Raw genomic sequence first — 13,529 nt, 5'->3', positions numbered from 1 at the left:
ATTATTCAACTTTGATTAAATTCAACTTTATTGTCATTGCACAGACTACAGTACAAGTAATGTACTATTCACACAGGATTAGTATTACCTGAGGATCACTGGTAGTTTGTGAATTGTACCTCCACGTCTGTGTTTCTTGCAGTGCATTCACATGGGATAAGTGAAGTCTGTATTTTACTCTAATTTACTGACGTTACAGATGTCAAATCTGTGCAGTTCGCAACATCCGCTATTTTCACGTCCATGTGCAAAGTGGTCGGCCACTACGCGCAAACAAACAGACACCGGTCGCACGAATAAACATTAAAACATTAAAAGCCTATGTCATGACAACGCTATTGTTAGGGTCTCATTAGGTTTGGGCACAAAAACCACGAGGTTAGGTTTATGGAAAGCTTGTGGTTCGGACTTTTAACGTGGCACGTAGTCGTCATGGCAACACTAAATATGTCAAAGCAGCAACGTGACTTGAGAACAGTCTGCTGCGTTGTCAGGATAACGGGCCTTCAGGGAGTTTGTATTCAGACTGTTAAAAGATGCTTACCGCATGCTGCTACGCATGTCATCCATCTCAATATCTTCCAAATTTCCCTCTTCTTCTTGATTTCATTTTGCTGTTTCTGTGAATGGTCCACAGGCCTGTTGTGTATCAGCCTACTCCTGCATTTGCTCCTGAAATGCTGTCAATAACAGCCTCCATAATTCAACCGGGAAACGGGTAGAAAACGGTGCGCAATAACAAGGAAAAAAACAACAAAAATCCCCCCCAATCACTGAGATGCAGATTTGCACTGGACTAGTATTACAAGACGTCGGTGTTTGGCGAAATATAGTAGGTAATTTGCAGGGGAATTTTTACTTTACAAATTACAGACATGGCGCATTCAGACGGGATTAAGATCACCGACCTCCTCTGCATTTATTACAAATCACGGTTGGTCCCAAGGTAGTACTAATACCGTGTGAATAAGGCTTTAGACAACAAAATGTAATCAAGCATCTAACCAGAAGTGTAAAAGGTTCCAAAAGTCTGCCTGCACAGAGGTTTCCTGTGATCTGATTGGACCCCTGATGTGTCGCATGTTGCTCACCTGCAGATTAAGGAGTGTAACGAGGAGGAGAGGGGGCGGGGCTACCTGGTGTCCTGCCTGGTGGATCACCGTGGCAGCATCAGCGACTACCAGTGCAACCAGTACATCACCAAGATGACCAGCATCATCTTCAGCGACTTCCGGCTGATCTACGGCTTCATGGACAAATGCAGAGACGACATCAACAGGCTGCACTGCGGCAGCATCAACGTCGGACACAAGGTGGACGTTTGTTGACTAAAACAACAAAAATACTGCATGTTTATGAAGTAAAATTAAAGTTATTTTTGTTTATTTAAACAATAATGATATAAAATTGGTTAGAAAATATTGAAGCAAGGTGCACTCGATCACTTTTGTCGATTTTTTTTTTTTTTTTTTTTTTTTTTTTTTTTCCTGCACCACACTGCCTTTTAGTGACTAAAAAAATGCACATTACATAATAGTTAGAAAGCTCAGAACCACAATCATTTTTCACTGCAAAATGAAGTCCTGCACCTTTATGGAAACAACACAACAACGGCAACAAGAAGACAGAACTCAGAAGTATCCTTGGTGTAGTATGGCACAATTACAATGCCATAAATCCTGAAAATAAATAAATAACTTGTCTAAGAGCCCACAGGTGTCACCAACACTATAACAAAGATTGGCTCTACATACTGTAGATATTCTACTATTAATATGTTTACAAGGTCTACAAACGAGACGTTTTTTACCACGACTCTGGACGTAAAGACGTTTCACCAAGCTGAATGTATCTTCCAACCACTTGCTGCTCTGTTTACCATTTTTGAGCCATGCTGCATTTATATTAAGAATCAGATTAGTCTCATTTTCATCTCAGTTTCTCTAATCTGCTTCTATATCTGTTTGCTACACAGCCTGCAGTTCAGCTGAAAACTTTCTGAATGTTTAACAGAATCTGGTGCATATTTTTTGGCAAATTGTTCAATAAAACATGTAGAATTAAGTGATATTGGTGATTTTAAGTTTAGATTTTGGTCAATTTTTCTGACAGAGTAGTGAAATTTCTTTAAAAAAGAGAGACGTTGTTTTTTTCCTTAAGCTTTTAGGCGACCGAGAATCTACACAAATGTAACTTCAATGGGACACATCATTAGTAGTTCCATCCCACTGGCAGGTTAGTAGATGATCAGTAAGGTGAATGAGACGTGTTTTTGTTTTTACTTTAGTTGTCATTAAATCAACAGCCTTCCAAAGCTGGAGTCACAGCACATGATGAAGCTCAAACTTGATGAAAATGTTGCAGCTGACGATTGTTTTCATTTTCAATTTGTCTTTCCATTATTTTGTCGATTTGTTGGAAAATTGTTCGGCCTACAAAATGTCAGGTAGTGTTTGTTTTTTTCCCACTGTGCAGTTTCGACATTATTTCTGGATCCTCAATGTTTTCTGTCAGTGTGTTTCTTTCTTTTAAATCCAATGTTTCATTTGTAAAGAAAAAATCTTGAGAAGCTGTTTTGATGAACCTTTGTCTCTTGTTGCTGTGACAATCAGCCTTCAGCAGCTTTAACTGGTTTGAATGACGCCGCTCTCTCTGCAGCAGAATCCCTGATGCCTCGAGGTTTTTAATCTCTTTCCAGGACGTCCACACTCAGGGCGAAGTGATCGCCTGTCTGGAGAAGGCGTTGGTCAGGGAGGCGGAGCAGCAGAAAGGAGTTCGTCCAATCAGAGAGGAGTGTCAGAAAGCGATCCTGAGGGTTGCCGAGCTGTCGTCGGACGACTTCCACCTCGACAGACATCTTTACTTCTGCAGAGACGATCGCGAGAGATTCTGTCAGAACGTAAGGAGACTGATGATGCTGTGTGCAGGATGTCACACTTTGACCAACTGATAATTATCTCACATCAGGTGGAAATCATAAATGTAATGAAATGCAGTTTGACATCTAACCAGGAGTGTAAAAGGCAGCAAATGCAAGATTTAAAAAATGTACAGAGATATACAAGTGAATGAGACTTCAAATATATATCGTAGCAATGAAATACAAATGGTTTATTATAGATATAATGCACCGAATGTTGAGATGCCATGCACATTTTGACAGATTTATATGAATGAATATAGACATAATATACAGATTATTGGGGTGCTACAAATATGCTGTACAGGTGCAATGAACATGCTATGCTAATAGATGTAATATAAGGACATATATGAACATTATAGTCATAATATGCAGATTACGGACGCATTACACAAGAAGATAACAGCTTAAAGTTGATCTGAACATTGTATACAGATTTAAGTGCTGTAGACATATTATGCAGATGTGTGAGAGACATACATGAGTGTAACCAGGAGGAGTGATGGGTTCAGTGTGGATGGACAGATGTGTAGTGATGTGTAGGGGCAGAGTTCAGCAGGGATGTTCAGGAGCCTCTTGGTTTTAATTCAGATTTGTCAACAGATTAGGATGCAGGTGTGTGAGAACGGACTATTTTAATATATTTCTTAAAAAATATTTCGTGCAAACCTCTAATTGTTGAAAACTGCAGAAACTGCACGCTTCACAGTTCTGTGTTTATTATATAGAGACAGATTTTTCATGAAACTCTGAAGTAGTTCAGAATATTCCACATTGACACCAACTCATTTGCTGCTTTATCGATGAGTTGATTCTCAACAATACTTCATTCTTAGATGTTCTCAGGATTTTGAGATACTGAAATGGAAACAAAAGTTAATTAATTCTAATTATATTTAGCTTGTTTTTAAATGCAGTGAACATCAGCTGAAATGTTTTTTTTGTGTTTTTGTTACTGTGAACGATTAGAATTCAGTAACTTGCTCCTTTCAAAGACAGCAACAATTATGATGAAATATATGTAAATGTTTGTGTTTTAGATTAAAATAAATCCACAGATAGGATTACAATTAGTGATATTTATTTTCCATTAACAGTAATTTTCCTGCAACTACAGCTCCAAACACACAGTTTGAGTTCTGTTAAACCTTAACACAAACTGTTACAGTTGAAGGTGTGACAACTAGTTAGCAAAAATAAAAGTGAAAATGAAGAGCTGACGGAAAAATCATCCAACTTCTGCAAAGCCAAATATTTAATCATCTAGAAACTTGAGTTATGCTGTCACTATGTTGCACTTCGGGCAGTGTACACAGGTTGATTTTACTTTATTTTATTTAAACTATATTTTGAAAATGTATAGTTACTAAGAAGAAGATGGGAGAGAAATGTGTTTTCAGTTCCTCTATGTCCTGGATATATAGAGAAACTGACAATAAAAATCTTCTATTTTATTCTGAAAGAAGAAAAGAGTCAAGAAACCCTAAAGGCAGATAGTCGCCAGGATTAGTGTGAATTATTTCTAACGACAAAAAGAGACGCAAACAACTTTCCATTGAATAAACATGTAAAAACACAAACCCTCTTATTCTTCTTTTCCTCAGACTCAGGCAGGAGAAGGAAAAGTCTACAAGTGTCTGTTCAACCACAAGTTTGAAGAGGCCATGTCAGAAAAGGTACCAGCTCCTGACCCTCAGACAGGAGGATTCTTCCTCACTAACTTGGTCTCTAAGGTTTCCTTCTTTTTCCCTCCACAGTGCCGTGACGCTTTGACCACCCGACAGAAGCTGATCTCTCAGGACTACAGAGTCAGTTACTCTCTGGCTAAAGCCTGTAAACTGGACCTGAGGAAGCAGCGCTGCAGCCTCGACACCAACCTGCCTCGAGCCCGCGAGGCCCGACTGTCCTACCTGCTGCTGTGTCTGGAGGCCGCCGTGCACCGCGGTGAGAAGTCGTCAGATGCAACACATTACCTGCGTTTTACAAATCGCTCTGACTCATATTGCCCACACCCAACTAAAACTGTGACCTGCACTAAACCTGTTGTTGCTGCACAGTTTACTGAAGCCTTTATTTATGTAGACCAGGATGGACGAACTCAACTGTTTTGCTACGACTGCATGAGTCTCACGATATAAAATCTGATTTTAAGTAGGGGTTTAACATGTTAATTTCGATCACTAATTAATTACAGAAAAAATAACTTGTTAAAAAAAAACACATTTAATCACACCTTTCTCAGTTCCCTAATTTCTGGCACATCAGTAACACTGATGAACACTCCAGCCCAGTAGGTGGCGGTAGTGAACCTCAAATCTTTGCCAGCTGTGAAGAAGATGTACAGGACGAACTGAGTGACGTCAGCGCACAAGAAAGTTTGATGATGGAAGATGAAACTGAATTGAAATTTTCGGGCAGAAAGTTTTAAAAAACTTCCCGATGCAGCTTGGGTAAAAATGTGGTTGTGTACAAATTGTGCAACGGAGAGTTTTCTGTTCACCTCAGTGTAAAACATGTTGCTGTTAGCATCAGAGCTAACGTCAGCTACGACTGTCCTGGTAATGGCGGTGTAGCCATCCCATAATAAACCACTTTATAAAACAGTGAAAGTGATTGAGTTTACAAAAAGACTGAAAATGTTGAATATAATCACTATAATTTCACTTTGAGTTTGCAGTAGTCTGTGAATTTAGTAGAAAGATGAAAATGCAGATAAATAGAAATGAAACAAACATTTTTGTTGTTTAAGTTCACCTTTATGTCTATTCATTGATTCAGTTATCAACCAAAATTTATTTGAATGGAAAAACTTTGCTTATTGTGTCAAATATTGCTATTTGACAAAATGGGATTAATCGTGATTAATTAGTTACAAAGCCTATAATTAATTATATTTTTTTAATCGCGTACCACCACTGATTTTAAGCTTTCAGTTGCATCTCACAGACTTCATCAGCTGATAGAGTTCACTTTCATGACCCTCATTTGCTGCAGCCTGCAAAAAAACGTCTTCATGCTTCCAAACGGAAATCTGACAAAGTTATCAGCAGTGAACAAATATTAAAGGTTTTAGTAGCAAAAAGGCTGGTGGAGACCAAAGCAGAGCTAAAAGTAGAGTAACTATTGAGCTCAACATTAACCTGGTGGACGTAAACACAACTCTACATGAATGCTGATGTTGAAAAGATTTTTTTATGTACATGTGAGCAGATATTTTTATTTTCAGACTCCACTTTGTCAGCATAAACCCTGCATTGAAGATTTGTTTACATTCTGAATCATGGCATGATTAGAAATAAGAGTGAAAATTGCAGCTTTTATCTTTAACAGTTCCTGAGATAATGTTGTTCAAAATGTACAAGTAAGACCACAAAATGCAATTGAGCATCAAATTTATAAGAACATTCTTAAAAAACAAAAATAGTACAAGTCACGTCGTAATCAGCCTCCTTTGTGTCGTCCTGGCGTATTTCTGTCAGTAATATCTGGATCTTGTGTCCTGCAGGTCGTCCGGTCAGTGGTGAGTGTCAGGGGGAGATGCTGGACTATCGGCGGATGCTGATGGAGGATTTCTCTCTCAGTCCGGAGATCGTGCTTCACTGCCGGACAGAGATCGAGGCTCACTGCTCTGGACTTCAACGCAAAGGACGAACGCTGCACTGCCTGATGAGGATCGGCCGCGGCGACCGAAGCACCGCCGTTGACAGCGTCTGCCAGAGCGCCGTAAGAAATAGAGCCGCCGCCGTGATGCTTAGACATTACATCACAGCAGAGGCCTCATTAGACGGATTCATCATCCACATCAAGCTGTTTCATTTAGCTTTGTGGGGTCTGACAAAGCTTCAGCCAGTTATGTAGTTTCTTATCTTGCCAGGTCTGCTGATATTTAACATGAAATTAGTTCCTGCTTTGATTTAACTTGAGAAATAGTCGGTGTTGTTCCTGGTCCGCTTTTAATTTGTCACACCAGCATCTAAATCCAGTCAGAACCGTCCGTTCCGTGGTCCAGCTGTCACTAGTCAGACTGATGGATGCTTTCTGCTGTGAAATCTTGATGTGAAAACTTCAAGTTGTCTTTTGATTATGAAGTTTAAATTCAGATTGTACACCAGCTGTGCGAAATCCTCCACAAGCATAATTTAAAACTTCAGCAGCTGTGATTCCTTCCTGCTGTTTTTTCCATGTTTGTGTAAAATACAGATTTTTAGTCTGTAGATGCTGCTGCACATCTGGATCTGCTGCTTTCAAGCAAAAATACACTTTTTTAAAAATCTATATATTTAGCAAGAAAATGAATGCTGGAACATCAGAAAGCATATATTTAACATACACTACTGTTCAACAGTTTGGGGTCAGTAAGACGACTTAGTGTTTTCCATGAAAACTCACACTTTTATTCATGTGCTAACATAACTGCACAAGGGATTTCTAATCCTCAATGAGCCTTTCAACACCATTAGCTAACACAATGTAGCATTAGAACACAGGAGTGATGGTTGTTGGAAATGTTCCTCTGTACCCCTATGGAGATATTCCATTAAAAATCAGCTTTTTCCAGCTAGAATACCGTAGTCATTTACCACATTAACAATGTCTAGACTGGAATTCTGATTCGTTTAAAGTTATCTTCACTCAAAAAAAAATGCTTTTCTTTAAAAAAACAAGGACATTTCTAAGTGACCCCAAATCTTTGAATGGTCGTGTATGTTTTGGTCCTGAATTATCATACATAAATATGTCATATATGAGAGAATCCTCTTCACTTTTCATATTCAAGCAATCCATAAAGACATCTTTTTAAGGGCCTACAACTCATCATGCTCTTTTCTTTATGCTCCTTTCTCCACTTCACTGCATGTCAGTGAGGGTTGATAGGTTGTTTATGAATAAATTAAATATAGAAAAACAAATAAAATCCCATTTTTTTTGTTGTTTTTAGTATTTTCCCAAATGTTTTTCTGGCTGCAGCTGCAGACTCTGATCCAGTCGGCCGACCCCGGAGCCGACTATCGGATCGATCGAGCGCTCAACGAGGCCTGTGAGTCCGTCATCCAGACCGCCTGCAAACACATCCGCAACGGAGACCCAATGTGAGCAGATTACACAATGTTTTTAACTGTAATCCAGTGATTTTTTTAACCTTTGTTACCGTAAATAATTAGCCGTGTTCTTCTTTAATAATCACTGGATGTTCCCCTGGTGTTTGTGTGTCGGTGCAGGATCCTGTCGTGCCTCATGGAGCATCTGTACACTGAGAAGATGGTGGAGGATTGTGAACACCGACTGCTGGAGCTGCAGTATTTCATATCCAGAGACTGGAAGTGAGTCAGTAACACAATAAATCTGAGCCATCCTGAGGATTATAATACGAAGCGTGTTTGACATATCCAGACTTTATTTGTGTGAGTCGACTCGACATAAACTAAAACCTCAGTCAGAGTTATCAGGTATCACGAAGGTGTTCGAACTCTGTGCACGTTCACATAAAATGATGCATCGTGTGATTATAATGCTGCACAAAATGAAACAGTCGTATGCACCTTCATTAGTCAAGAGGTTGTTTTAATGGAGAACAATGAGGAATATGAACAATTTATGACAATAAAAAGCTGTGACTGGAAATTATGTAAGACAGGAATGCTGGTAGAAAACTGGTAAACGCGTGTTAATATATACATTTTACTGATCAGTGCAGATTTTTATTGATAGCTGCACAATAAAACTGTTCAACCTTCAACTTCATATATTTAAACGTGATGCTTTCCCAAAGTGCATTTAGGTCTGACACCATCCCATAATGAAGGAGATCACTTTAATTTGTGGCCAAATCAAAGTGAAACTAATGTTGCTGATTGAATATTTTCTGTAATATAAACCAGTGTTCTAATCTCTGGTCTGTCAGCTGCAGTGCCATCAGAGTAAATGAAGGACATCTAGGTTTCCATGGCAACGTGATGCATACAGTGTGCGATACTGTAACTACACGGCTTCATTCGGTGTTTTTAGTAACAAACTGATCAACAGGTTTACAGATAAAACGTTTTCTATTATCTGAGAATCTGTGTTGTTCATAAATGATTACCAGGAAATGTCTTGTTTAAAGGGAGATGCTTCTTCCAGCTGGTTTAAATCAAAACTCTGAACAGAACCTCAGCATCAGTTCTAGTCAGGTTTAAACAGAGCCACCTTCACAATACAGAAAACTCTGACTTTAGGTTCAACATGCCTCTCTAACCCACTAATCTGGCTTCGAAGTTCAGCCCTCGGCAGTGGAAACTCTTCTGCTCTTCGTTTTTCAGCTGGTTTAAACAGCTAGTTTGGTTTAATTTGTCATATTTACAGGCACAAGCTTAAACATTATTGGCATCACAAGATCAACACAAGCAGCTTGTGACACTGAAAGTTCATTCTTTACGTTAGACATGGCCGCTTGAATGAATAACTACAACTCAAGGTCCATATCTGTATGAAAATATCTGACTCAGGAGCTCAGTCTTGTGTGTTTGCAGATAATTATTTCACCTGCTCACCTTAGTGTAGAGTTTTACTCCCAGTTTGAGTTAAGAGTTTGATCAGATGAAAGTCAATCAACCAACCAGTACCTACAGCTGTACTAATATTCAAATATAGTTCTAATTAAATACACATATTTTACTCATGATCTGTGATTGAAGCAGAGAAAACAAAAGAAGCTCATCAGTTCACACTTCTCAGAATTGTGGCTTTTTTCCCTCGGACAGAAAGAACAGAACCAAAGTGAACTCATCTCAGTTTTCAGGTCAGATGATTCTAGAAGTGGTGAAGAATCAGGAAACGGAACAGGAAGTCTGTTCTGTGCTTTAATACGTCTGATCTTTGTCTCTTTCTGTCCCAGACTGGACCCGATCCTCTTTAAGAAATGTCAAGGCGACGCTGCTCGACTCTGCCACACTCACGGCTGGAATGAAACCAGTGAGCTGATGCCGCCGGGCGCCGTTTTCTCCTGCCTGTATCGCCACGCCTACCGCACCGAGGAGCAGGGACGACGGGTACGATGGTGGCACAAACACACTCACGTTTAAATAATGTAGAAGATTTAATGTGTTGATGTTTGTTGGAGGATTTCTCTGTCTGGTTCTCTAAACACAGAATCTACAACTCTGATGTTTTTAAATCTAACAGGTGAAGCCAGACAAGCAGGTAAGCGGTCCGAAGTTCACCTAAATCAATCAGTTAATCAATCAAGTAGTATTGATCCCGGCGAGGGGTTTAATGATGGCGGTTACAGCAGTGATTCTGGATGAATTGTGGTTTTAATCTGTTGTCATCTGATTGGCTGAGGTGAGAATGAAAAACACAGCACCTGAAATCATATCTGTGCAATAATAATGTTAGTAATAACTTTATTTGTAAAGTACAAAGTGCTTTACAGCAGCGGTCTACAACCTTTTTAAACCACGGACCGGTCGGTGTCCATCCATTCATTCTCTATACACCACTTTATCCTCACTAGGGTCATGGGGGGGGCTGGAGCCTATCTCAGCTGACTCGGGCGAAGGCAGGGGACACCCTGGACAGGTCACCAGTCTGTCACAGGGCTACATATACAGACACACAATCACACTCACATTCACACCTGCGGACAATTTAGAGTCACCAATTAACCTCAGCATATTTTTGGACTGTGGGAGGAAACCGGAGTGCCCGGTCAGTGTGCACATAACAAATAATAATCTTTTTATTCAAAAAGTGTCCTGAGCAAATAAAATAAAATTGCTAAATATGTATTTACTTTGTGCTGCACAGTGGTTGGTGAGCACACTGTGGCCTTGCAGCTACGATGTAGGCAAACTGTTAGAACAGGTTGCAATAATTCACATCCAGTGCAGAGAATAAATTTAATTTAACCAGTAAAGTTTGCTTTAGAAAGATATGAGACAAAGGATGATTATGTCTTCTTTTTTATCTCTGGTAATATATCAACCAGCTAGTATTATGTACTGTAAGACTGAGCTGCAGTATTTTTGAGAAACGGTCAGATTCTAATCATAAGCAGAGCTAAAATAGAATAAAATAAACAATTTCTGGACATGATTTCAGTCGTTAGTTTGAGCCTTTGGACAAAAGCATCTGCTGAATAAACACATTTAACCATAATGATGAAGTCTGCTCTGTCCTGATATCCATGTAATCACTGTCTCTCTATTAAAAATACCAAGTGGGAAGCTGCCCTCGTCCATGATTTTGGTAATTACTCCCGTCAGCGAGGAGGCTCTTGACTGCTTGATTTGATGTGATTGTATCCTCAGTAATCTGCTGTGTTTCAGACCTTCACACTGAGCATAATTCTGGAAGTTGGGACTTTTTCGCTGCTAATGAAACAACCAAAGCAAAGATAATGCGCAACCTGCTTGACAAAGGACAAATTATTGTTTCATTAATGCTAATTTGGGGTCAGAACCTGGTCATTATTGCAACACTTTAGGGGCTTGTTATCACATGATGTCCATGAGGGTCCAGTCAGTGTTATCAGTCAGTATTAGCTGGTTATGAGCACATATTATGGTGGAGATGAAACTGCAGTAAAGATGTTTTTCTGTGTTTGTGTTTGCAGTTATCTCGGGACTGTAAGGTGGAGGTCCAGAGGATTCTCCACCAGAGGGCGCTGGACGTGAAGTTGGACCCGGAGCTGCAAAGACGCTGCATGACCGACCTCGGAAAGTGGTGCAGCGAGAAGACCGATGCTGGACAGGTGAGGCTGCTGGTGATGATATCTGTTGGTTTAGTTAACCCTCTGAACCCCAAAACCCCCAGCGACAGGTTTGAAACACATTTTATCTTTTGGAAAAGTGCTAAAATTACAGCATTTATGGGTGTCAGAAAGAATGTCATCAAAACCACTTTATTCTACATATCTCATAAAAATTTACCAAAAATACAGTGCACTCCTCACTGCAAACAGTAAGCTATGAGTAACTCTGCTCCAACCCACAGTCACATGACAAAAAATCAGAGACCATTTGGCTGAACTGCAGGCTGGAGCGGAGTGAAAATAAATTTGCAAGATTGAGGGGAAAAGTCAACATTTTTGATTAATAAAATAAACACGGCATGGCTCAAAAACGGTAAACAGAGGAACGAGTTGCTGGACGATACATTCAGCATGGTGAAACATTTCTAGAGTTGATTTGCATGAAAAAGTCCTCCTTTGTAGAGGATCTAAAAGTGTAAATAATAAAATATTTGTAGCATGTGGAGCCAAGCTAATAATAATGTTCATGAGTGGTTGAAAATATTTTTGCTAAATAAATAAATTCAACTGTTTTTGTCTTTAGTTTTGCTATAATGACATTTTACCTGCTCAGAAACCCTTTCTGCCTTTAGTTCTACTTCTATGGATGTTTCGTTCCTTAGAGGTGGAGGATTATTTATTACATACAACAGTGAGTAAAACAATGGAGCATGTAACACCCAGAGACATCTTGAGGTTCACAACAATATATTGATTTGATTTAGGAACCAACAGTAGCTCTTACAATTTACTTTGACGTATGTGAAGTTTCTAAGTTGCTGATAGTTTTGAGACTTGCATTGGTTTATTGAAAATCTTAGTTATGGTTCTCAAGCAACTTGTTTTATGTGGAAACGAGTCATAGAAGCCAAAGGCGCCCCAGAAAAGAGACAATCAGAACTTCTTGTGCAAAATTATATTTGTAATAAAACAGAAACAACTTCCAGAACCTTCATGCTGTGTCTTTGCTGCTGTGTTTGATTCCAGGAGTTGGAGTGTCTGCAGGATCATCTGGAGGATCTGGTGTCGGCCTGCAGGGACGTGGTGGGAAACCTGACAGAGCTGGAGTCAGAGGTCACCAAAACTAAACAGAAAAACTGAAAAAGACCAGTTATCTCATTGGAAATATCACAGGAAACCCAGCAGGAGAAGCTGAGGTTTTAAAGTGATTCTTGTTTCTGTGTCGTTGTTTAGGACATCCAGATTGACGCTCTGCTCATCAGAGCCTGTGAACCCGTCATCCAGACCTACTGCCATGTGAGCAAACACACTTCTCCATAACGCACTCATTTCAATTTTCAATATACTTTATTGTCCCACTTGGGGAAATTTGTGTTGGACTTAAAGCTGTGCTACCAGTATTGCACAAAAAACACATAAAAACAATATTGTGCATAAAAACACATAAAAGCAATATTGCACATCAAACACATTATTAAAAAAAAAAAAACAGTATTGCACATAAAACAGTATTGCACATGTGCCAAGGTCACACGACACAAACATACGCTATAGAAAATTAAAAATAATTGCACAATCTTCAGCCTAAGCAGCATTGTTTAGGAGTTTGATGGAGGTGGGAACAAATGAGTTCTTAAAACGGTTGAGTCTGCAGTTGGGGACTCTGTACCGTCTGCCTGAGGGAAGGAGCTTGTATTCTGAGTGAAGGATATGTGATGGTTCAGTCACTATCCTCTGAGCTTGCCTTAGAACCGTTCGCTCATAAATGGACTGCAAGGATTGGTAGTCATTTTTCCCCATCAGCTTCATGGCCGTGTGCACCAAACGAGCCAGTTTGCTTCTCATCTTTACAGTCAGGTTTCCATACCAGGCTGA

The 13,529-nt window shown here is 39.6% G+C and overlaps 1 protein-coding gene across 2 annotated transcripts in view; it reads left to right on the top strand.

The window, feature by feature from the left end:
• The window catches only part of LOC110972254 (Golgi apparatus protein 1-like), a 40,636-nt gene that overhangs the window by 11,217 nt on the left and 15,890 nt on the right, over window positions 1–13,529 (top strand). The window contains exons 4-15 of one of the 2 annotated variants that reach the window (XM_051945020.1): window positions 1,098–1,313; window positions 2,699–2,899; window positions 4,528–4,599; window positions 4,681–4,867; window positions 6,429–6,646; window positions 7,892–8,013; window positions 8,143–8,244; window positions 9,798–9,951; window positions 10,085–10,102; window positions 11,517–11,654; window positions 12,681–12,767; window positions 12,888–12,950. In XM_051945020.1, the coding sequence (XP_051800980.1) occupies window positions 1,098–1,313; window positions 2,699–2,899; window positions 4,528–4,599; window positions 4,681–4,867; window positions 6,429–6,646; window positions 7,892–8,013; window positions 8,143–8,244; window positions 9,798–9,951; window positions 10,085–10,102; window positions 11,517–11,654; window positions 12,681–12,767; window positions 12,888–12,950 (1,578 nt within the window). The remainder of the gene's footprint in view (window positions 1–1,097; window positions 1,314–2,698; window positions 2,900–4,527; window positions 4,600–4,680; window positions 4,868–6,428; window positions 6,647–7,891; window positions 8,014–8,142; window positions 8,245–9,797; window positions 9,952–10,084; window positions 10,103–11,516; window positions 11,655–12,680; window positions 12,768–12,887; window positions 12,951–13,529) is intronic. The other variant, XM_051945021.1, reaches the window with a different exon arrangement.

This window comes from Acanthochromis polyacanthus, chromosome 2 (assembly GCF_021347895.1).
Source record: "Acanthochromis polyacanthus isolate Apoly-LR-REF ecotype Palm Island chromosome 2, KAUST_Apoly_ChrSc, whole genome shotgun sequence".
Lineage (NCBI taxonomy): Eukaryota > Metazoa > Chordata > Actinopteri > Pomacentridae > Acanthochromis > Acanthochromis polyacanthus.
This window is presented reverse-complemented; position numbering and strand designations above follow the sequence as displayed.